The following is a 23,798-nucleotide window of genomic DNA, read 5'->3' as shown; positions in this document are numbered from 1 at the left end:
ATTTGCTGTGACCTTTTCGTAATGAGATGTACTTTAACTTGCAAGGCATTAAAGAGCTGATTCTGGAAGCAGAGAAAAGGAGCTTTGCTATCCAACAAAGTTCTTATAAGAAGTACATTAAGGAACATAAAGCCAAGCATGAACAGCCTCAGATACTGAATTTACAGCTAATGAAAGAGTGTTTATAGATGGGACCTGTAAGAGTTGTATAATGGAAGTCATTGAATAGGTTTGTCTGGAAAACATTGACAACGTCAATTCTCTGCCAGTTCCACCGTCAGACTGACAAAGGAGTGGGAACTTGTTTTTCCAGCTCAAGAGCTTTGAATGGTTTTCATTAATACTGCCTGTGAATACCAATATTTCCAACAGATGAAACTTGGATTTCAGACCAAAGAACTGGTGCAGTGTTGCTGCAGTGTGGCTGTATGTCAGAAAATGACAGGGGAAAAATATACGACAAAATTCAATTTTATTAAGTGTAAGAAACAGTGAAGACCTCAGCTGTGATGTGAAGTGTTGTGATACCTGAAGCAGGGGAAGCAACCAGAGCCCACATGCTGCCTATGGCAAGGGAGTGCAGCAGGGAGGTACAGAACTTTCCCCACTTACTCTTCTGTGTCTCAGTCACCTCTGCACAGTTTGGTTCTGGTGATCCATTGTGAATGGCACTTCTGACTTGCATTCATTTCACTGAGAAGTGCAGCTTGAATCACTGCCATTGCCACCAAACCCTTTTCAGGTTAGAATTCAGTGACTTTTTGTACTGCAGAGTGCTCTAGTTGATCTCTGGAACAGGGCTTTGAACCAGGGTGATGTTTGCTCTCCTGAGACACAGTATCTGTATTTTTCTTCCAGAAAGCCAAACCCACAATCGTGAGGGCCTGATTGGGTTTGACAGTCTGGACTTTTGGTACCCATTTCGGAGTGCAGGAATGATCTGGACCTAATGCTGGAGATAAAGCACCTTTTGGGTTGTGAGTTATTTGCGCTTTTCAGTCAAAATTATGGCTCTTTTATGAGGCCGCTTCAGGAGGACAAGTCATGTCTCTCTGCTGGCAAACACGGGTCTGGAAGAAACATAAAAACATAAGCCCTTGTTCTGCAAATAAGTTCTTTGGGACCTCAGAGCACATTCAGACACAATTCCTAGAGCCATTTCAAGTATTTCTTAGTCACGCCAAGGAGATTGCTCTGCCAAAATCCATATGAAACATCTGATCACAAGGCCCATTTTGTGCATTAGTTGCCTTCAGAAGTTGTAAGCAAACAGCTCCTGAAAGCCATATATGGACTAAGGAACCTCACCATGGGTTTCCACAGGGTTTTATATTCTTTTGTAGATGTCCATCATGGTCCTCAGTGTTCATCTTGGTAGTGCCTGGGACTGGACAGAATTAATTGAAAGAATATTTTCTTTGATTTCAATTATTAGACATATAATGTCAACATATAGGGGGCAAGATATTGAATGTCACAGTATTAAATTCTTGGTCATAAAGATGTACAAAATATTCTCAAGATGCAACATCACCAATGTAAAGAATTGTAATGTTTAGGATGAGGATGTGCCACTTTTTCCTCTGCAGTTACAAATTTTCCTAAAATCTGGCTTTATTATTTATGATTTTGCTATTCCTCTTACGAGTCAAGTTTATAAGTCATTCTGCCCTTGATATCACTCAAATACAGAAACTTAACAAAACTCCTGTTTAAATAACCTGAAGTTTCTGTGAGCAAGAACTGCTGAAATCTAGCTCCTAATCTGCACCATATGTTGGCATGCTTCTTTCTTGGAGATGACATTTTGCTTTGCTTCCAGTAGATAACATTTCTTTTACAGAAAAATACTCTGATGAGAGGCTAGAGGCAGACTGATGGATCAGGGAAGGGGCTATTTAAGGGTCACCATCTTCCCCAACTGCTTGTCACACTGAGACTTCTCAAAAGGCTTTGCATTTTTAACATCCTTTGCAAAATTCTCCAGTTGCAAAAACAGCTGAGTGACTATTAAAACTACAGTGGATTTAGAACTGATCCTCCAGAAATAACTCTGTACATTATGGTAGATCACCAGCATGTTAATGTCTAGGATGGTTCCTGTGAGGTGAGAGAGTTGGGAAAAGTAACATCAGTTGGTATCTCCAACAATAATTTATTCTCTTTGCAGCTCTCATTTAACCATTTGCTACTGACTGAATCCGGTATCATTAAATAGTAGTTTCTCTGTAACACAGCTGATGGATTTGATGTTCAGTGTGAACAAGAAGATGCACAGGGGACAGTCCCTGAATGTGAGGCCGGGATTTCTGGCACTGGGTGCAGTAACCGGTCTCTGGGAAGTTTCTCTCTCCCCCTTTTCCCTCGAGGCAATTTCTGATGCACTCATGAGCGCACAGCGGTCGCTCCCCCTGTGCTGCGTCCGTGAAATGCTCTCCGGCAGCTTGAAGAAAAGCAAAAATTGCGGGACGTTCAATAGTGCCGAGAATTTTAGAAGAAAACGCGTGATGCCGCGCCAGCGGACACGTGGGTTTGTTTGCTGCTGCAGCTGCCAGAGCGTTATTAACATCGTAAATCAGTGGGGTTTGAAACGGTCCGGGACAGTTGGTGGAAACCCTTCCACGCTGGGACAGCGCGGCCGCCGGTTATGAAAGGCCTTACAAAACCCGTTACAAAAGCACTTACAAAACCACTCACAAACCCCGCGGGCCCGCCCGGGCGGTGTCACCCTCACACCGCCCGCGGTGATGTCACACCGCCGCCGGTTACGTCACCGGGCCCCCCCCTGCGCCCCCTGCTGGCCGGCCGCGGGAACTGCGGCGTGACGTCATCAGTCACCTGCGGCCGCGCTGACGTCATCGGTCAGCTGAGGCCCCGCCGCACCCGGCGGGACGGCCCGGGCGGGCTGGGCCGTGTGAGCCGCGTGTGAGCGCCGGCCCGAACCGAGCCCGGCCCACGGACACTCACACGGACACTCGTGTTTCCGACACGGCGGCCGCTCCCGCCCCGCCTTGCCCGGACCGGGACGGCCCGGCCCCGTGACGTCACGGCGGCGCGGCGCGGCGATTGGCGGGCGCGGCCGGCGTGCCCCGCGCAGGCGCGCGGTGGCGGCGGCAGAACCGGGGCGGCAGTGCCGGCAGTGCCGGCCCGCGGTGCCCAGCGGCGGCTGCGGGGGAGCGGCCACGGCCCGGCCCCGCCGCCGACATGAAGATCTGGACCTCGGAGCATGTGTTCGAGTGAGCGGGGCCGGGCAGGGCAGGGCAGGGCTGGGCCGGGCGGGGGGGGGGGCGGCGGGGCCGAACCCAGGCACGGCGGGGCTCCTCCGGGCCGGGGGCTGCGGTGGATGCGCCTCCCCGGGGCCAGCCCCCCGCCCCGCGGGTGCTCCGCGACCCCGCCCCGCTCTGGCGGCCGCGGCCTCCCGTGACCTTCCTTGCGCGTCCTTGCGGGCCCGGGGTCACGGCCCGCGGGGAAGGCTCTGGGACCGCGGCAGGGGCTGTACCTGTGCGGGGCTGTACCTGTGCGGGGCTGTACCTGTGTGCTGTGGACGTGTGCACGGACCCACCCGCTGTGTCGGCGCTGCTCAGGGCTGTAGTGCTGCCCTCGCCTTCAAGGGGCAGCGCTGAGCGAAGCACGCTGAGGCCCTTCATGGTGTCGGGGCTCAAGTGCTCCAAAAGACCTGTGTGTTAAAAATAATCCGAGGGAAATAATCGTTAGAGGAGAGTAACAATTTAATAAATAAATGCAGTATTACTGAAATCGGGATGAAGCGCAGTCTTTAACATTATGTCACAAGGAAACGTTCTTATCAAGTTATAATATAATAGGACACCGGATTAACGAGGTGTGTTGTATGCCTGATTTGCATGTGACACTGTCCAGTCCATGAAACAGAGGTGTTTCTCTAGGAAGGATATGTGTAGGGTTGAGAAGCGGAAATGGAACTGCTTTAAAAACATAAATCAAGTGATATGTGTCATTCAGTTGTAATAGAAACCCTGTTAAAACTGAAGGTGTACAAGTTTGTGTCCTGCTTCTGTTTTGTCAGCCACCCCTGGGAAACTGTGACCACAGCTGCCATGAGGAAATATCCAAATCCCATGAACCCCAGCGTGGTTGGAGTCGATGTCCTGGACAGACACGTGGATCCCAGTGGGAAGCTGCACAGCCACAGGCTCCTGAGCACAGAGTGGGGAATTCCCTCCATTGTGAAATCGGTGAGTATTTCGTCACAGAGCCAGAAAGGGATCCCTGCAGGGAAGGGAAGCTCGTGAGCCAGGTGCTGTAATAGACGTGTATCATTTCATAACTTTAATGGTTTAAAAATACAAGCATTAATGTATCAGGAAGGCTCAACAGCAGTACACGTAGTGACTTCCCAATAGCCAGAGATTGCCTGGATCTAAGATTGCTTCCACTGGGAGGATTAATCTACCTCAACTCAAGAGTTTTCTTTTAAGTTAAACCCTAATTCTGTTGTCTTGGTGTCTGTTCAATGCAATTATCACTACTTACACATTTAAAGGCAGGAAAAATCTCATAATTAATCCCATCTATGTTTGCCTGTCCTCCAGCTCATTGGCACCTGCAGAACAAGGACATATGTTCAGGAGCACTCAGTTGTTGACCCTGTGAAAAAAACAATGGAGCTTAAATCCTGTAATGTAAGTAGCTGTGTTTGTGCAACTGCAATGGATTACAGGGTATAACAGCACCTTGTGCATTTGAAAAGGAAAGTCATCTTAAAAATAACTTGAAAATTGCATTAGAATAATACAAGTGAAAGGTTTCAGTAATGTGGTTATAGGTGACCAGTTCTGTTTTTCAGGAAGGAGCTTCTAGGCTTTTGGAGTTTGTCAGGACTGAAGCATCTGAACATACTGATGAGCAGGACAGGAGGAGTTGTGGGGGTGGTATTAAAAAGAACTTTTTTAAAGCCACTTGGTGTGGGTACACTGTGACTGTTTCCTAATTGTGTAACACTTTGCCCTCTGTACTACTCCATCTGTCTGATCCCACTGTGGAAATGTTGTTATAAATGTGGTAGCTAGTAAACGATCCAAAAAAATTAAGAGAAATAGATCAGCAAATGCTGAACTTGGAGATTTCTCTGTCTTGTTCTACAACCCTATACTTGGAGGAAAAGTGTAATGTTTAAATGCAATAAAAGCATTAGTTTTGAAACTGCAGTTTTATTTGCTTAATCCCTTTAATATTTGTATCAAGGGGTAATCTTGTCCATTGCTCTACAGATTTCATTTACAAACCTGGTGTCAGTAGATGAGAGGCTTGTTTACAAACCACACCCTCATGAGCCACACAAGTAAGTACCTCTCTGCTCTAAGATTGCTCTGAAGTAGTACAGACTTTGCTTTAAAAAATTTCCATGGTTTCCCTTGAACAGAAGTTGAGGTTTACATGGCCTCTGTTCTGGTAACTTTAAAAAAGGATTAAATGGACTGTCATTTCCTCCAGTGACACTGCTTCTGCAGAGCACCACTGGGACACTTCGGGTCATGCTGTAAAGGAGCCCAGTTCAGCTGTTCAGGGGGTGTCCTGTCTGTAACTGAGTTTGTACATCTGCAGTTTCCAGCCCCTGTTTCTGATCTCTCCGTCAGCCTGAGCAGAGACTCTGCACTAGAATGCACATTTATCTGCCTTTAGTCATTAATTTTGGAGGTTTGTGTTTTGGTGGTTGGTCGGGTTTTTTTAAGGCAAATTTAGAGTTTACTGAGTCTGTACTGCTGGAAGCAGTGATAACTCTGAAGGATCATTCTAGGGATTCTGACATAGGAGTTTTTTTCTCTCATGACTGTCAGAAATGTTAAATCCCTGTTGTCAAAGGGAATGTTTTTTAATACTGTTTTCCTAGTATTCCATATCTTGTGTTTCCACTCTTAATGTCCTGCTGCTAAAGATGGAAATGGCTGAGTGCCACTTGGACTTGGTGGGCACTCTTGGCTTTTATTTTATGAGTAGAAGCATAAACCAGTTCTGTGTTACACAACCAGGCTGGTGAGGAAATGCATTTTTTAGGGAGGAGTGAATTGCTTTCAGCAGTGCATTCTTCTTGAAACTACTCAGAATAATTCAGTTTCCTGCTCTCTGTTTCAGAACCATTCTGACACAAGAAGCAATAATATCTGTCAAAGGTGTCAGTCTCAGCAGTTACCTAGAAGGGCTAATGGCAAACACAATTTCTTCTAATGCTAAAAAAGTAAGTATGATTTTTGTGTAAAATGTGTTAACACTAGCTGAATGTCAAAGGGAATAAAAGCCTCTGTTTTACTTTTTGGCTTTGTCAGCAGTCTTAGGAAAGGGCCACATAGTTCTACTGCCTTTACTGCAGAGTAAATGCTGACTGAATGCTCAGTGTGGTGAACTTCTTCCTCTTTTTCCTCTTGTGAAAGAAGATAATAAATTATTTTTGTCAAAGGTCTCTGAATCCTCACCAGAGAAAACATCTGCACTCACTTGACAGTCTGGCACTGTCATTCTTATGCTGCCCTCTTGATGCCATCTATTAGTTTTTGCTGTTGAAAAAGGATGTACATCCAGACAGATCTGAAGTAGTTCTGTGGGAGTAATGACATGTTGTTTTAATTGAGAGTCTGTCCTCTAGGAATCCAAAGGTGTCTTTGAGTTCAGCCTCAAGAACAATAAAACAGCCTGGATAAAAGGGCTTTTGTGGATCATAATGTGAGCACTGCTGACCTAAGAGATTGTTTTCATGAAATGTAAGGCAGAACGTGTCCCTGCAGTACTCCAGTTATTGAAATAAAAAATACCAGAGGCATGTATTTCTGTACCTTTTCTTTTGTCATTTCCAGTAAGACAGGACCTAACCAATTTACTTCTTTACTAAGATTTAGACACTGCTAAACTTTTCTTTAACTGCAGGGCCGGGAAGCATTGGAATGGGTAATTAAAAGACTGAATGCTGAAATTGAAGAGTTTGCAGCTTCAGCAAGAGGAACCATGAGGAACTCGATGGCAGCAGCAGCGTTTGTAGAGAAATGATAGTACTTATACCTGCATCACTAACGAGGCTTAACGATCTGCAGCTTCTCTCCAAGCCTAAATACATGTATCCTTTGTTATTTAAAGGCATACCTGTGTACTAGGCACGTTGCAAATTTAATTTGGAGAACAGCTGAATTCTTACTAAGGCTGAGGTTCAAAGGCTATTTAATATATTGGGTCAGCTGGACCGAATTTCGGTTACAGATGAAGAGATAATTTTCAAGTTTAGTTCCTGTATGTACATGAACACTAACTTAGAATGTCTGCAGATACGAAATAGCCTCACTTAGTGATGAGGCTGCACATGGTGGAGGACACTGGCATGTAAGGCTAATTTCTGTGGAACTTTTATTTTGTATGTGACTTCTGGACTACCTCTTTTGGGACCAAGCCCAAAATTAAGCAGAATGGTTGTTCCAGCATTGTTCTGTTTGTTGATTTTTGACAGTTGTGTGACACAACTCGGTTTAACAGAAAGCTTATTACTTGATGCTTGAAATATAAAAGAATGTACAAAATATTTTTGATAAGCTTTTTAACTTGTTTAATGGGGTGAACTAATATGGTACTCAAATTATTTTTCAGTCAGAGTAGGTAAAACATCAAATTGTCTCTTACCTACCAAGACCTACCTTCTGTTCCTAAATGCAACATTAATGAGCTGGGCATGCAGTACCTTAAAATAAAATTTTATCTTTAACTTCTATAAGTATCTCCATTTCTAAAAGCTTATTAAATAAAGGGGTACAATAAGCATAGAGCCTTAAAATCTTGCAAGCTGCTACAATAGTAGGTGTTCACTTCAAAGAACCAATTAAAGACAAAAAACCCCTTGTGAATTTAGCTAAAGAGTACCTAAACATAAAAGGAAGTAATATTTAACAGTATACATATTAATCTGATCACACTCCAAAGATAACGTGCTACATCAACTGAATATTTTGTCCTTTAATTTCAACAGTGTTCTGAGTTCCAGATTAACTTGCTCACAGCACAAGGCTCTTTGTGTTCTCAAGGGTTTCATTTAGTCTTCTACAGTTCTTGGTACTCGCTGTATGTTCTCGGTACTGTCACCAGTCATTTGCTGCAGGAACTTAAAGGTCAGACCTTGCCATCCTTCCTTACATCGTGTGCCAGTGTGCTGGTAGTGTGGTGACCTCAGCAGGGGCTCTGTCCCGTGAGGCTCCTTCAGTGCGACAGAAAAATGCAAAGGCACAGCCCTGAATTAGCTGATGGTGGTATTTTGGTGCCAGAGGCTTTTCCTGGAAATTTGATTCTAATCTTACAAGTGATTTCAAGACTCCCTCTTAGCCTTTAAGAAGTGTAATGTCACCTGTCCCAGCATATTTTATTTTGCATGCCATTTCTGTTATATCAGATTGCCTATTGAGTAGTGTCTGCTGTGTAGAGAACCAGGTTATTTTCAGTGGTAATCACACGAGAACACATTCTTCTGTAAGATTTGTGTTGGGGGAAGAAAACAGGTATATAGATATATAACTTTTAAAAATTTAACTATTCTAAATATTTTTCTAAAATGAAATTATTTGCGACTACCTTACTAAATTAAAGTCATTGAGGTTTGCCATGCTTTTACAGATTATTACAACTGAAATAGCATTTCAATTTTTAAAGTATATGTGAAACTTCTGCAAAACTGTACCATCATTTCTGATAAAAATGCTTTGCTTGAAACTCATTTTACATGTTTGGTTAGCCATTACCATCAGCTGATATTTTAAAAGTTTTTTCTTTTCCGAATTTTTCTGCACTAAGGGCTGCATAGTATGAACTCACTTTGGCCCTGCACTGAAAATAAACTTAAATGTTTCATTTTTTGCAGGCATTCAACTTCTTGAAAGATAATAATTTTCTTTCTTCTATTTTATTTATGTGCCTGCATTCTCATTCTGTCAGAGTATGGCTTTCTGTATGTGGCGCTTTTTAAATAAAATTTTATTTGAATTCTGACTAGTTCCTGAAACTTTCTGGTCTATTTGGGTTTTATAATTACGAGGTGAGTAATCTGAAATAAGTGGGGTGAAGGTGAAGAAATACTCTGGAGTGAGTGGCTTCTTTTATTGAAATGCATATCTTGAAATGCACATTCACAGCTGCACATTTTTTACTTCTTAATAACTCTGCTTTTCTGCAAATCTGACACATTAACTGGTGACCACATTTCACAGTTTGCTGTGGAAAATCTTTCCATCCTGTGGAAAGATTTTCAGTCTACTTGGACTGAGATCTGTGTTCAAATTCCCTGTGAGGAATGAGGGGTGCTATGGATGAGTGCACCAGTGGGAGTGACCTAAGGCAGTGCAGAGAACCTGTGGGTTCTGGGGTTGGAAGGAATGGAGGCGGTGGGGGGTAAGAAAGGATCTACAGCTGGAGGGACAAAACTGAAGGATCAGGAGGAAAGAAGTGGAGGGGGGGAAAGGGGAAGGAACACGAGGAGCAGAAAGGGCAGAGGTGGAGGAATATGGGGTAAATAAATCAGTAAATAAATCCCTCCTAACCAATGGGTGTCAGCACCTGTTTAGTCACACAGCAGTTAACTGTAAATGTAAAGTTGTTTGCTTTGGAAAAAAGCAGAAAAAACTTGAACCACCATTTCCTACAACGTTGCTGATGTGTCTGTTGTGGTCTCTACTTGCACTTAAACTGTGCAGTCTAGCACGTTTCCAATAAATGTCAATAAATGCTAAGTAAACCTAAGCACCCATTTTCTGGTAACTGCAGCCTTTTCAAGCTGCTGACCCTGACAGATGGTGGGTTCAAAGGGAAGGTCAGCAGTCTGTGGAGGTTCACGTTTATGGAAGGATTGAAGAGTGCTGATAAAGAGCCCTTGTGTGGAAGCACTGAGTCACTTCAGAATCCTTCCCTTTGTGAAGGTGAAGGTTTTTCTTTTACTTGCACAGGACCTGTTATTTTCTTTCTTCAATAATTTGACAGCTTTGCTTTATTTGTTGCTCTAGAACTAAATTATTCTAAAGGTAAGTTTACGTGTTACAACCGAGCTGAGCTAATTGCTTACCTTCATAAAAGGAGACAATGCTCTGTTTGCCATCCCTCTTGCCTGGCTGTGCTGTCCTGCTTCTTCCCTTGGTCTTCACAGCCTTTGTTGACCCAAGTCAACTTGTTGAGCCAAAAAAACATGACCATGAGAAGTGATACAGTCTTTGTGCAGCCACCAGCAAGCACAGTGAGATGCTGAAAGAGGAGAAATGTAGGAAGCTATTGGGTGGGCTGAAATTATGTTGCCTCTGCAATGTGTATTGCAATAATTTCATATTGCATCTACTAGAGAGAGTATTTGATGTTTGAACAGTAAAAATTATAGCTCTGTAACAGTACCATTGTTAAGTTAAAGTCTTCCTTCTCAGACATGTATATTACAAAAAGTTCAGCACACAATGGCTTTTACACATTTGCTCCAGAACAGTCTGACAGTCCTTTAATCAAAAAGTTTAAAAACAATGAACGAAAAAAATAGTATCAGCTAGATAATATACATATAGTCCAGCTGAATATATCAGCTAGAATACAATGAAATTACCAACATATGTGGTATTTTCCTAATCATATACCCCTTCCTTTTAACACCAAATTAAATGAAACAATTGCCCTTGCAGTGAACTTTGATGTGCCTAGAGCCTGTTCAACTTTGTAGATGCCTTGCTAAGAAGTTTGTTTTCTAATATGGCAAGTAGCAATATTTGAGTGAGTTCTTGTCAACAGTTTGTTGGGGGACCATTAGTGTCACCTGGGTGTTTTTTAAACTTTTATTCAATGGTAGCATCAGCTGTGGACAAAATGTCTTACGTTATCATGCTATTCTGTCATAACCACATTTAAAAAGTAGCATAGCCAACACAAGTCAATAAACACATTAAAAGAGGAGGTAATGGACAAGATTCTTAAAACTTGTGTACCTGAATTCTGCTCTGCAGATCCTGGGTCCCTCCACAGGCTATTTATGCCAGATTTTGTAGAATGGACAGCTGAGAACTTGGATGACAGTGCAAAATTACTTTTGCTTTGAATCCAGGTGTCCAAAAGTTAAAAAATAATATCTTCATCTGCTTCATCAACTAACCTCCAAAATATTGTCCTGTAGTAGGAAACAGCACAGAACTGCAACTTTACCTTAAGATTAGAGCTGATTTTAGGGTGTGTTTTCTGCTGATGCTCTGTGCAGAGTGCTGTGCTTGGCCAGGAGATTTACCAGGAGATGACCCGCATTGTCATCAGCATGGCATGAATTCCAGTGGCTGTGGAACAGATTAGGGTCAGCAGCAGAGAGAACAGCAGAGCTTTACCAGCACAGCCCAGTATGGCTTACCCAGGCAGAGAAAGGAGATAAACCTACAGCTACCCAAGGTAGGAAACGTTATTACTGACCTGTACATTTTATACAATGGTGACCATGATTCCATGTTTCTTCACAGTGTTGTTTCACAGGAAAAAGTGCAATAACTGCATCATTTTCAATGAAGACAGAGGGAACACAGTGAAGAGATTATGGAATTTATAGCCTGTTGGACACCGGCTTTTGGTTGTGTTGTAATTTGCCTTTTGTTTAAATATTTGTTCTCCCCTATAAAATGCACTTGAGAAACTTCTGAGATTAAAGATAGTCACAAAATTGTAGTGGTTTTATATAGCAAGGGATTTTTAAGGGCTTAATTATTTTTATGTTTTATTGAGAATACAGGGCAGCAAGCAAACTTGTAATTTCATCATAAACTATGCATGTTTATTAAAATTCTTTTGGTTTGCCTTTTGATCTATAAACATCGTACTCTTGAAAGAATTGCAACGTTTTTGCAGGAGCTGTAAAATTACAGAAGCATTATCAATAAATATTAAATGCACTCAAGAACTTTTTGGGGTCTCATCTTTGGTACCTAAGCCGCGTTTGTTTTGTTTTTTTTTAAGTTTGGTAATTTTAATGTTTGCATAGTAAGACAGGGTTCAACTTCAGCCCCTGTTCAGCAGACACCTGCTCCAGTTAAGAGGTGACCTCAGTGGGAGCGCAGCCGTGGTGATTATGTTAAATCCATTACCCACGCATCTGGACACTGCTTGTGTAATAACAGGGGCAGGGCTGGGCTGTGTTCACCTGAGGAGCTGCAGCTTTCTGAGGGATCACTTTGTTGGGCCATAAAATATGTCTGTGATGACTGAGAAACTTCCTGTGCTCTCCTGTGCCCACAGAGACACAGAGACACCAGCGGGTTTCAGCTCCGCTTTGCAGCAGAGTCTGGAGACGAGAGAAAGCAGCTGTGGATCAGCCTCTTGACCTACTCAAACTATAATTAGATGCACCTTTATGAACTGAAATATAAGCTGTTCCCTTTTTAATCGTATGTCTGTCTTCCATCACAGTTTCTCTTCAGGATATTTTTATTAAACAAATCAAAAATTACTGTTATCGCACCGGTTTTATGTCCAGATTTATTTTCATAGAATCAAAGTAACAAAATAAGACCTCTTTTTATCTGAAAAATAAGTAGACCTAGAAATGTGTGTCTCTTGGACACAGAATCAGTTTAGCATACTGCTGGCTTCCAAAAACAATCCTGCACATGCTGTGCAGAAAAATACCGTTTTCTTTGCCAGTTTCGTTACAATCATCAGGAATATCCATATTTTTTAGTTGATGTTATGAATCAAAAGGAAATAATCCCTCATATCTTTATAGTCAGAGGCCCAGCTTGACTTGCTGCCCTTTATAACTGTGTATTTGTTTAAAATCTCTCTCCACAGCCAGTAAGCAGCCTCAGATCTGAGTATCCCGTGGTATTCGGAAAAGAAAAGCTAAAGTGTTTTAATTTCCATTCTGTTACATAACTATTATTTTATTCCAGACCTTCAGGACAGGGAGATGGCATTTGACAGGAGGGTATTCTTTGTCAGGCTGTCAAAGATGCTAAAATCTGGTTGAAGAAGAACATTTGCTCCTGCCCTGGTTCCCTGGGAAGGAGCAATGCTCTCAGTAAGACTGTGAGCTCTTATTACTGGAGCTTTTCTGCACCAAAGGAGAAACCACTAAGAGACCTAACTAAGCACACAGTTTAAATCTTTATTTTCAAATTAAAATCATTTGGGGTCATGCTGTCTCTTTGTTTTGTTTTGGTGTGTTAATAGAGACCTTTAGTTTAAAATACTCCTGATTTAACAGCAGTCATGTTCCTTGGCTTTTCAGTATCATCTCTTCAACATACCTGGACCTACTTGGTCTCACTTTTTTGGCCTCCCTGGACCCCTTCAGTGTCAAGACTTCAGCCTCCTGGGAACTCTTTAAAATCCCCTTTTCGGATTCTTTGGATTTATCCAGTCTGAGCTCTTCATCCTCTGTTGAGTTCTCCAGTCTCACTTCATCGTCTCTGGACCTTTCAAGTCTCCCATCTTCAGCCTCCTCAGATTTTTCCAGTATCTCCTCTTCAATCTCCTTAGAGCTCTCCAGTCTCACCTCTTCAGATTCCTGGGAGCGCTCCAGTTTCTCCTCTTCCATTTCACTGGACCTATCAAGTCTCACTTCATCAGGCTCTCTGGATCAATCTGGTGACAGTTCTTCCATCTCCTTAGATCTCTCAAGTGTCACCTCTATATCCTCCACAGATTTCTCCAGTCCTACTACTTCACTCTCTCTAGATCTCTCCACTCATACGTCTTCGTCCTCCACAGATGTTTCCAGTCACACCTCCTCAGCTTCCTTGAACTTTTCCTGTACAATCCCTCCATCCTCACCAGGCATCTCAGAGAACAGCTCCTCAACCTCCTCAGAGTCACTAGACCTCACCGATTTTAACTATTTCCTGTTTCAGCGCTCCTCTGAATTGTCTTCATCGACCTCTCAGGATGTTTCCAATCTCATCTCGACACCCTTTCTGGATGTCTCCAATCTCACCTTTCAGGATGCTTCTTCCCTCACTTCCCCAGTTTCTATGGACATGTCTAATCTCACACCCTTAGTTCCCCCAGACCTATCCACGCTCACATTCCTGGATGTTGCTAATCGCAACGCTTCAGCTTCCCTTGATCTCTGCATCTAACCCCCCTAACACATCCCCTCTGCCTGCAACCTCTCTCTGTCCTTCTGAACTCTCCTCCTTTATGTGCTCTCTCCTAAGTTCTCTCTCTGAAAATTCCTATCTGAGGAAATTTAAGGGCTTTCCAAACATCTCCTGGCATCTGAACAGAACTGGGCATGGAAACAGGTCGTACAGATCTATATAACGGTGCCTTGTAACAGCTGCATAAACACCAACATATATTCTGGATTTTTTTGTAGAGCACAGTTTCTGTCCCTGATCTGATTTCCAGTCTGCCTCAGCATGGCTGATACCTCTCTCAAATGTTAAACTTTTTCAATTCATGCCGAATTTTTATCTGTCGGGACCAACAAACGGTAAATAGAGCTGAATGTGCAAATAATTGCATATCTCCATTATGGATTTAAATCTGAGTTAATTTCACAGAATTGCAGGTTGAAGCATTTCACAGGGAGGCACAGAGAGAAAAGATAATTGTGGAGAAAAAAGCAGGTGAGAGACAGGAGGTAGGGAGAGGACTCAGAGAAGGTGTGGGGCAGGAATAGAGGGACACGGAGCTGGAAGAAAAATGTCCCATACTGCTATTTTGGCCTGGGGTGCCCATGAGGCTTAAAATAATCTTACTGCTAATTATTTTACCTATCAAATCATCGGATGTTGCCATTAAAGCAGCATTTGTATGTAACATCCCCTTTATCAATATATGTAAGTACTACAGTTACCTGTCTTGCATCCAGTGTGCTGCTTAAGTAGCAGAGAGCGGCTTCCCTTTGGTGCTGTCTTGTATCTTTTTGTTGTCACTGCTGTAGCTGGGGTTTAGAAACCAAAATATGTTCCCTTTCGATATCATAACACTGGCACCTTTCTGTGCTAAAAGGGCAGAAACATATTTGTCATAGCAAGTATTTTCTCACTGATTTAATTTTTGCAAGTTGGAAAACTTTGTTCCAATATGCCATGTCTGTCTCAAAATTAGGACAATTATGACTCATACAAAAATAAAAAAGGAAATAAGTGCACGAAATAAAAATTATTTTCTGCCTCCTGTATGCTAGTTGTTTCTTTAAAATTAAGTACGAATACTTGTAAGACGTGAATTTAAGAAATTAACCCCAAATTCAGTAGGAGCAGATATGTTTAGCAGTTTAAAAAAAACCCAAAAATCACAGGTTATTGGTCCAGATTGTACTGTCATATGCTGTCCTGCAGAAAGACTGGAAGATATTTGGTGAAGAGTTGTTCTTTTTGTTCTGGTAACTCTGTCCTGACCATGTGTGGTTTGTTTATTGCAATGGTTCTGGACTAAATGAGATCTCCAATAAAGCTGAAAGTTACCCTGTGCTTTAAAAATGGTTTGTCTCTGGATCAAAGGAAGCAAGAGAAGAGGTATGCGAAAGTGCAAGGATTTATTAAAAACCCAATATATAGTCTTCATAAGTCCTTAATTATTTAAATGAACATTAGGTTAGGACCAAACTGATCCTTATCAAATGTCATTAGAGTCTTGTAATAACTTTTTGCTTATTATACATGGAAAATTGTCTATTTTTCCCTTGTGTCAACACCTGACAATAGCTTCTAGTTTGCTATGTCATCTTTTACGGATTTGTTTAGAGTAAATAACTGGATACGATTTCAGCTGTTTGCAGAGTCTTACATCCAGAGGAATCCCATGGCAAGGCACCATGTCCAAAGGGGTAAAAACTTGAAGCCAGTCTGCCTAAAAAAAAAAAAAAAAAAATCTACATTGGCTCCACATGCCTGTATATCGTTTTCTTTCAGCGTTTCATCTAGAAATGGCACAGAGGGACAATGACAACCGATTTAAGCTGCATGAAACATCCATTTAACCACTTGCTTGGATTTGTAGATTTCAACGGGACTGCTGAGGAACGAGTTAATGTGTAACTAACATAAGCGCTGGATAACTAGCCATTTGCCTCACAGAAGACTTGGCCTTTAATTTCTGTCCTTTAGTTGATCGACGTGTGCTGTGTTTCTGGCGAATTACCGTCCCTGAACCACGGAACCCCACATATTCAGTCCCGTGATTTTGGACAGCGAGGCCACACCTGGAGGCGAAGCCAAGACCTTCCGAAACACGCCTTTCCCAGGCAGCTTTACCGGGCTGAGCTGTAAGACTAGAAGGCGACACCGCCACGACCCCACCCACATCCCCCTCAGGGCTGCGGGGCCGCCCGGCCCGAGGGGAAGGGGCGGGGCGCCCCGGGCGGAAAGGACGGGAGTCGAGACCCGCGGACGGGCCCTCTGATTGGCCAATGAGGGGCGCGGGGGCGGTCCCCTCGCGCTGATTGGTTGGCGGGCCCGTCCCGGCGGCACGCGCTGACCTTGCCCAGTGGAGCCGCAGCCATGGTGGCGTATTGGCGACAGGCCGGGCTCAGGTATCGCTGTCGCGACTACGCCGCGGCTGTGGGGGCGAGGGGCTGCCGGGGAGAGCTGTCAGCGCCGGGCAGGGAGGGCTGGCGCGGTCACAGCAGTGCCGCTGCACGGGGAAAAGGGGGTTTGGGGACAGGGGAAAGGCGGCTTTGGGGCCGTGGGGATGCGGGTTTGGGGCCGGGGGAAAGCCGGGCTCGGGTCTGACCCCGCTCTGTTCCCCCCCCCCAGTTACATCCGGTACTCGCAGATCTGCGCCCAGGCCGTGCGGGCCGCCATGAAGCCGCAGTACAAAGCGGAGGCGGAGAGGGCGGCGGTGGCCACGGTGAAAACGGTGAAGCCCAAAAAGGAGTGAAATGTGAGTGGGTGGGACGGGCCGGGTGCGTGGTTGGAGCTTTGTAGTGCGAGAGAGTGATGGTCTGTCACTGCTGAGTGCATTAGTCCCCGCTGTTTGGGGAGAATCCGCTCCGACCTTCAGGCACGGAACTGAGGGGGTTGGGGCTGTCAGTGTCCTGATTACGTGTGGAGTGCCTTAATCGCATTAGTGCAGTGGAGTGAGGTGCCCTGTCTAGCAAGCCCTGCTTTTGGGGGTTTGGTCAGGCTTTTTATGGGCTCACACAGAGCAGCTGGGGCTCTGGTTTCCATAGTGATGTGCACTGGTCTGTAGTGATGTTCAACTTTCATATTTCCTCAACTCTCTGAACTGCTGTTTCCCCTGATGAGCTGGCTTGTAAGAGTTATCTGCTGTTGGTGAAAGACAGATGCTATTTGTATCTTTATTCATGGCATTGCGTAAATCACAAGCAGCTGAAGTGTCTTCTGTTCTGAATAGAATAGCTTCTGTTCCTGATCTTAAATTAAATATTATTACCTTTTGTTTCAAATGTACCTTATGCATATTCTTGATTCAAATAACTCGAATAACTTTATATATACTCTCGTAGGAACTGATCTGTGGTGAATAACAGCAAACTGCAAAGCTATAGGAAAGCTCAAGACTCTGCAACCTGATGTCATCACATCAACTGTAAAACTTGCCTCTGTATGTAAATCAGTATGCTAATAAATGTAATGGCTGAATGTGTGCAAAGTGTCGTTCCTCTTGAAACAAAGTTCTCCATTTTGCAGAGACATTTACTTTTCACTTATGTTAAAAGACTGTTTTTATCACAGTCTGGCATTCAGTAGCAACATCTTTTTATTCTTAAGGCAAATCTCTTGTTGGGTTTCATGCTGATATTTCAGGTACGTAAATGACTGAGACATTTAATTGTTTAAAACTTTTCTACCTGCTACATTTTAATTATTGGTTTGGAAAAAAGTTTTCTTCCCTAAAATCTCTGTCAACAGAGAATATAGGGATATAATTTCAGTGATTAAAAGGACCTCTGATGGCTCTATCTGATGGAAGAGGCACACAATCCCAGTAGGGATGGAGTGTGACACTCCACCTGCTCTTGGCTGTGGGGCAAAGTTATCCTTTCATCTGGTTTGGGGGAAGTGTTGGCATGTTCCTGCTGTGTGTCTTCACATTGTCCCACTGCAGAGGAGGAACTGCAGCTTAGAATGGAATTCAGGGTCATTCCCTTACACTGAGCTCGAACATGAAGCATTACTGTTCAGAGTACAATAAACTTTCACTTCCAAGAGTATAATAAAACAAGCTCCCATTTTTTCCTGTAATTCGAAGTTAGTCCTTGCAAGAATATTTTTTTTTTAATATCAAATGTTTCAAGTATAAAAAGTATCTTACAGAATGGTATATATTTTTTATTAAAAGAATATTCTAAATACAATGTTAAGTAGAAGGCTGTGGCAAGAAACTTTTTTTCCTGAAGTCAAAATATGGTTTTGATTTAGTGATTGCCCTGGAACTTACATCTAACAAGCTACAAACCATTCTATCCTTTTTGTTGTTCTCAATGTTAGGGAAAAATTTACAGTAGTTAGTACACAGGATTAAAAAAATACCACACCAAAACTTTTACACAGTGTCACAACTTTGTGTGCTAATGTAACTCAACCTATAGTTTAAAACAGAAATAAACCACACCATGATAATGAATACAAGCTCTGCAATAATATAAGCCAGCAATGTGAAAGAACTATTAAAAGGACTTTAAAAAAAAAAAGAAAGAATGTACATATTCAGTCTTTTGCCCCATCTTGTTTCTTCTGCCCTCCCCCTGCAACTCAAGTTGCTGAACTTGTCTGCAGGTCTACATCAGTCTGTGGAGTGACAATAAAACAGACACTGCCTTTCCAGACCTTACAGATATGCACGTGTTCCTAAAACAGTTACAAGTTCACAATCAAAACAGACACTGTGTTTACCTGAGAATAAATAAATGTGATGAGTTGACAGCGTGTTTTGCTGTTGCTTATAATCCTGATATATATGTACACAGGCACAGTGGCTGTATAGTACATTCAGTATCTGGTGATTATGTACTAAAAGTGAATACATTTACAAGACAGGCTGTTATGAGACAACTTGTCTCTTTTTGGGAGCAATTCAGTGTCAACAGTTGTTTAGGAGAGTAAAGCAGAGCTGCCATCAATTTCAAAAGCACTGTGTTGTAAAATTGGAGCTGTTTGGCAGATGCAGAGAAAAGTTCTGAAGAAATGTCTAATTTTTGGCTACTGCTTTGTCTTTAGTGAATGTCAACAGGCTTATTCAGAGTGTTTTGATATTGTTTTTACGCTGCTTCCTTTTCTGGGCTCGCTTCCACTTCCACCTCTTCGAATTCCTCCACATCTGCAGTGGCATCCTGGTACTGCTGGTACTCAGACACGAGGTCATTGGTGTTGCCTTCTGCTTCAGAAAACTCCATTTCATCCATACCTTCCCCAGTGTACCAATGGAGAAAAGCTTTCCTTCTGAACATGGCTGAGAACTGTTCGGAGACGCGGATGAAGAGCTCCTGGATGGCCGTGTTGTTGCCGATGAAGGTCGCTGCCATCTTCAGGCCTCGCGGGGGGATGTCACACACGGCCACCTTGACATTATTGGGGATCCACTCCACGAAGGAGGAGCTGTTCTTGGTCTGCACAGACAGCAGCTGCTCATCCACCTCCCTGGTGGACATCCTGCCCCTGAAGATGCAGGCCACGGTCAGGTAGCGCCCGCGGCGAGGGTCGCACGCTGCCATCATGTTGCGTGCGTCGAACATCTGCTGCGTCAGCTCTGGCACGGTGAGGGCTCTGTACATCTGGCTGCCCCGAGCTGTCAGTGGGGCAAAGCCTGGCATGAAGAAGTGCAGGCGAGGGAAGGGCACCATGTTAACAGCCAGCTTCCGCAGGTCCGCGTTCAGCTGGCCGGGGAAGCGGAGCGAGGTGGTGACGCCGCTCATCGTTAGGGACACCAAGTGGTTGAGGTCACCGTAGGTGGGATTGGTGAGCTTTAAAGTTCTGAAGCATATGTCATATAGAGCTTCATTGTCAATGCAAAAGGTTTCATCTGTGTTCTCTATGAGCTGGTGGATGGAGAGGATGGCGTTGTACGGCTCCACGACCGTGTCGGATACTTTGGGTGAAGGCACAACACTGAAGGTGTTCATAATCCTGTCGGGGTATTCCTCCCTGATTTTGTTGATGAGAAGCGTGCCCATACCTGAGCCTGTACCACCACCAAGAGAATGGATGAGCTGGAACCCCTGAAGGCAGTCACAGCTCTCACACTCGTTCCTGACCACATCCATGACATTCTCAATCAGTTCAGCACCTTCTGTGTAATGGCCTTTGGCCCAGTTGTTTCCAGCACCTGAATTACCTGTAAACAGAATTACAGAAAGAACAGCCACAAAGTTAACAAGAGACTTTTCAAAGGCTACAACAAAAGGAGATCAAAGCCCATTTTGGGCCAGTTGACTCCAGTTAGTTTGCTGGCAGCATGATGTACATACCATGAATAAAGTTGTCGGGTCGGAAGAGGGGGCCTATTTTGCTGGACCGTACACTGTCCATCGTCCCAGGCTCCAGGTCCACCAGGATGGAACGGGGCACGTATTTATGGGCTGGAACAAAACAAAGTGAATGCAAATGATTGCTGTTAGAGGTCAAAGAGACAGCCTTATGATCTGCTCTGAAAAGTTCAATCCACCTATAGTGGTTTAGGTTTTTTTGAGGGGTTTTTAATTACAAATTGCTCTGCCAACACCTGACAGTGCTGAGCACTCACAGAAAGCCTCATTGAAGTACACGTTGATCCGCTCGAGCTGCAGGGGTGAATCCCCACGGTAGTTTCCAGCGATGTCAATCCCATGTTCATCACCAAGCACCTCCCAGAACTGGAAAAGGAATGATGTACAACACACTTAACAAAGATTTATTTATTTTCAGCACACTCTCCTGCTGCTCTCGTGCTGCTCTCATCCCTGATTGGAACTGTGCCTGAAGCAGGGGATGTTTTGCCATTTGTTTATTATATCAGAGCAGGGATCCTCCTCTCCTCCTCCCCAGATAAGTTCAAGAGAAAAGTTTAGTAGGCTATGTATACTGCTTAGCTATCACCTGTGCACTAATAGGTGGAGGCCCTCAATTTATTCCCTTTATAGTAAAAAAACCCCATAAAATAGTGTAAATAACAGAGATAGTAGTTGGTATGAGCTTAATAAAGAAAGTCATGGAGGAGATGGATTGTGGAGGGTTGCTTTGAGTCCTGTCATGCACAAGTGTGACTGTGGCATGGCAAAGCTGCACAGGCAAATTTTTACGTGAGCAAGGCTTTCCACGAACAGCTGCTGGTCCTAAATGTCCTATCTTGACGCTCATATGTCTTGTGCTGGGGCTCTTATCTGGAGAGCAGCCACAGCAGTGTTCATGTAGACACACCCACCCACTGTAATGACCAGGCTACTTTAATATGAAAGGTCTGCTGGGTCAGCATCCAGTCTCATTTTGAGTGTCCACATACATAATTTCCAATATGTGCGTGGGGGGTGTGTTCTTTTCCACAGGTCTTAATAGACATAAGGGGTTTGCAGGTCAAAGCCAACAAAAAAACCACCTTTCACCTCTGACGCTGGCTGCATTCAAACTAGCTGGGTCTAACATGACATTCCCTGGCCATCCACAGCTTCATGTTCCATTAAAAGAAATCAAGGTGAGATTTGTGGGAGCAAGAAATGGAGGAAGAACACAACAGAGCAATCCCTGATAATTTTTTTTACTACTTCCTACTCATAAATAAATAAAAGGATGAACATCACAGAGCAGAAGCAATGGTGATTTTTTTTTTCTCCTAGCATAGAAAGTCAGTGGTAGTGACTTCTCTCTAAGTAACAGCATTGGAGTGTTTGAACTACACAAAAATGCTCTAAAAAACTTCTGCCTGTCACAGGAGGCCACTTTGTGTCACTCTCAGAAAAAACTAACTGGTCACTGATAGCACAGGTCATCCTGTTGATTAATAAGATCCCATATGATCCGTAAGGACCCTTCCAACCCAAAGCATTCTATGATATTAATGAATATAATGTGGCAGTTGCTGCTGCATGGCTGAGCTAAAGTACTGGAATCACAACTTTGCAGCCCTTGAATTACTGGCTCCACCACTTGTCCCAGTATTTTGCAGACTAGATTAGTTCTCCTGGGTATATGAGTCCCAGAAGGAATGCTCTGGAGCACCTGTAATCACTGTGCCATGGTTATTGCAGATGAACATTAAGCTTTGCACGAGGAGCAAGCCAGTCTTTTGCCTTTCATACCAAAATACTCATCTTCCCTGCTAGCATGACATTGAATTCTCAAAAGCCCCCATGGTTGGGGATGATGTTTGATGATGTTTGACCCATTACCACTGACTGAGGAGCAATATTGAAAAGAGACCTTACCTTGGCTCCAATTTGGTTCCCGCATTGCCCAATCTGAAGATGCACAATTTCACGCATTTTGTGGAGCTCGGACCTGCTGGTGGCCACAACCTCTCACAGGTTCTCCAGTTGCAGTCCCCAGAACAAGCCCTGTTTCTGCTGCACTATCAGCTACACCCAGCACAGCCCATCCCAAGGGGCCTTTTTATATCAGAGGGACCGTCACTCAGCCAGAAGGGGAGTAGCCAACTCCTCAGGCTGCTCAGCATTTCACAAGGAGGCAAAATGCCTGTTTACTGCCTGGGGACAAAAAGCACAGGTGCTTTTCTGAGTGCCTTGGAAAGGAATATTGTCACATGCACCCCCTCACAATTAATTCCAGATCTCTGCAGCAGTGTGATGCATGCATTTATGTGCACATTCTATTTGTGTTTCATTATTTGATGTTATACACAATATATATACAAATATATGTGCATATATAGAGATTGCAGCCAAAAATGAGTGATTTTAATTTATTAAACACATGCGCTTCTGCCACATAATTTAAATTTTAGCATCATATGAGTCATACAGGACACCACCCATATTTAAACCAGTGTGAGCAGTAGCTTCCTATAACTACAACATTCAGCACATTGCCAGGCAAAATTGAGTTCACTAATAGTCATCATTCCCAGTGTCTGACTGCATGAAGGAAGGGGACAGGATCAGGACCAAAAAATACTTTGTAACACATAAATGTAAGACTGCGCTCTCAGTGATGCTTGTTCCTTAAACAATTATGAGTATCCCCCAATTTCAGCCAAAATCTGAATTAACTTGTGACTAACTTGCATAGATGCTCTCTCTCTTCATTTTCTGTCATTAAGAAATACAGCATTTCTAATATTTCTTATTTTCTTATGTCTGAGATGTGCTTCAGAACTTGCCAGGAAAATGCTAGAGGTGAACCCCCAGTTCCACTGAAGTCCACTGAACTATAATGTTCAAAAGGAAACAATATGAGGGGGAGCAGAACACGACCCAGTCATGTTGCCTGCTGATAACCAGGACCAGTATCACTGAGCAGCAGAAACCCCAGAATGGACTGTCTGCTGGAACTTGGAGCAGTTTCATTACATGTCAAATGACTGTCACTGCTTTGCAAGTGTTCCTTTTAAGGATGGCAAAAGGAACTATAATTAGGAAAGCACCTCAAATTATTTTATATAAAATGGTGACAGTGGAAGGACTTGACTCATTGAAAGTTACTACTTTACCACTCTGTGGGTTGCTACAGATAAGGAACCTCTGCGCTTCCATATTGTTTCAAAAGAAAAATCAGCTTATTCCAGACTTCCCCCCCACCCTATGTGACTTCCACTTCTCCCACCAGCCAATGAAGGAACAGACAAGTGCTCCTAAGACAGAGTTTAGCACCTAAAGTGCATTACAAAAGAGTAGTGAGCAAACATTTGTCGTCCTCTGCCAAGCTATGAGTATCCACAGTAGGAAGCAACAAAAGCAG

The 23,798-nt window shown here is 43.5% G+C and overlaps 3 protein-coding genes and 1 long non-coding RNA gene across 5 annotated transcripts; 2 read left to right on the top strand and 2 right to left on the bottom strand.

Moving 5' to 3' along the window:
* The first annotated feature begins 3,101 nt into the window (after nucleotides 1-3,101).
* Nucleotides 3,102-9,004, top strand: PRELID3B (PRELI domain containing 3B). The gene is made up of 6 exons (XM_032704780.1): nucleotides 3,102-3,236; nucleotides 4,046-4,214; nucleotides 4,572-4,661; nucleotides 5,250-5,320; nucleotides 6,112-6,214; nucleotides 6,898-9,004. The coding sequence occupies exons 1-6, from the start codon at nucleotides 3,205-3,207 to the stop codon at nucleotides 7,015-7,017; spliced, it is 585 nt and encodes a 194-aa protein (XP_032560671.1). The 5' UTR covers nucleotides 3,102-3,204; the 3' UTR covers nucleotides 7,018-9,004.
* Nucleotides 3,995-11,155, bottom strand: LOC116795244. The gene is made up of 3 exons (XR_004359998.1): nucleotides 10,956-11,155; nucleotides 10,058-10,233; nucleotides 3,995-4,248 (listed from the first exon to the last, which is right to left on the bottom strand). It is a non-coding gene; the product is annotated as an uncharacterized LOC116795244 (long non-coding RNA).
* Nucleotides 11,156-13,598: 2,443 nt separating this feature from the next.
* TUBB1 (tubulin beta 1 class VI) lies at nucleotides 13,599-22,726 on the bottom strand. Of its 2 annotated transcripts, XR_004359997.1 has the most exons (5): nucleotides 22,310-22,726; nucleotides 20,656-20,764; nucleotides 20,381-20,491; nucleotides 18,514-20,247; nucleotides 13,599-13,609 (listed from the first exon to the last, which is right to left on the bottom strand). XR_004359997.1 is itself a non-coding variant. In XM_032704777.1 (4 exons), the coding sequence occupies exons 1-4, from the start codon at nucleotides 22,364-22,366 to the stop codon at nucleotides 19,175-19,177; spliced, it is 1,350 nt and encodes a 449-aa protein (XP_032560668.1). In that variant the 5' UTR covers nucleotides 22,367-22,726; the 3' UTR covers nucleotides 18,225-19,174. The 2 variants fall into 2 exon arrangements, 1 of the variants encoding a protein (XP_032560668.1); XM_032704777.1 differs by lacking the exon at nucleotides 13,599-13,609 and having other exon boundaries at nucleotides 18,225-20,247.
* On the top strand, nucleotides 16,354-17,559 carry ATP5F1E (ATP synthase F1 subunit epsilon). The gene is made up of 3 exons (XM_032704782.1): nucleotides 16,354-16,483; nucleotides 16,707-16,833; nucleotides 17,420-17,559. Exons 1-2 carry the CDS (start codon nucleotides 16,452-16,454, stop codon nucleotides 16,828-16,830), a joined length of 156 nt encoding a protein of 51 aa, XP_032560673.1. The 5' UTR covers nucleotides 16,354-16,451; the 3' UTR covers nucleotides 16,831-16,833; nucleotides 17,420-17,559.
* Nucleotides 22,727-23,798: the final 1,072 nt, after the last annotated feature.

The sequence above is a fragment of the Chiroxiphia lanceolata genome, chromosome 17 (assembly GCF_009829145.1).
Source record: "Chiroxiphia lanceolata isolate bChiLan1 chromosome 17, bChiLan1.pri, whole genome shotgun sequence".
Classification (NCBI taxonomy): Eukaryota; Metazoa; Chordata; class Aves; order Passeriformes; family Pipridae; genus Chiroxiphia; species Chiroxiphia lanceolata.
This window is presented reverse-complemented; position numbering and strand designations above follow the sequence as displayed.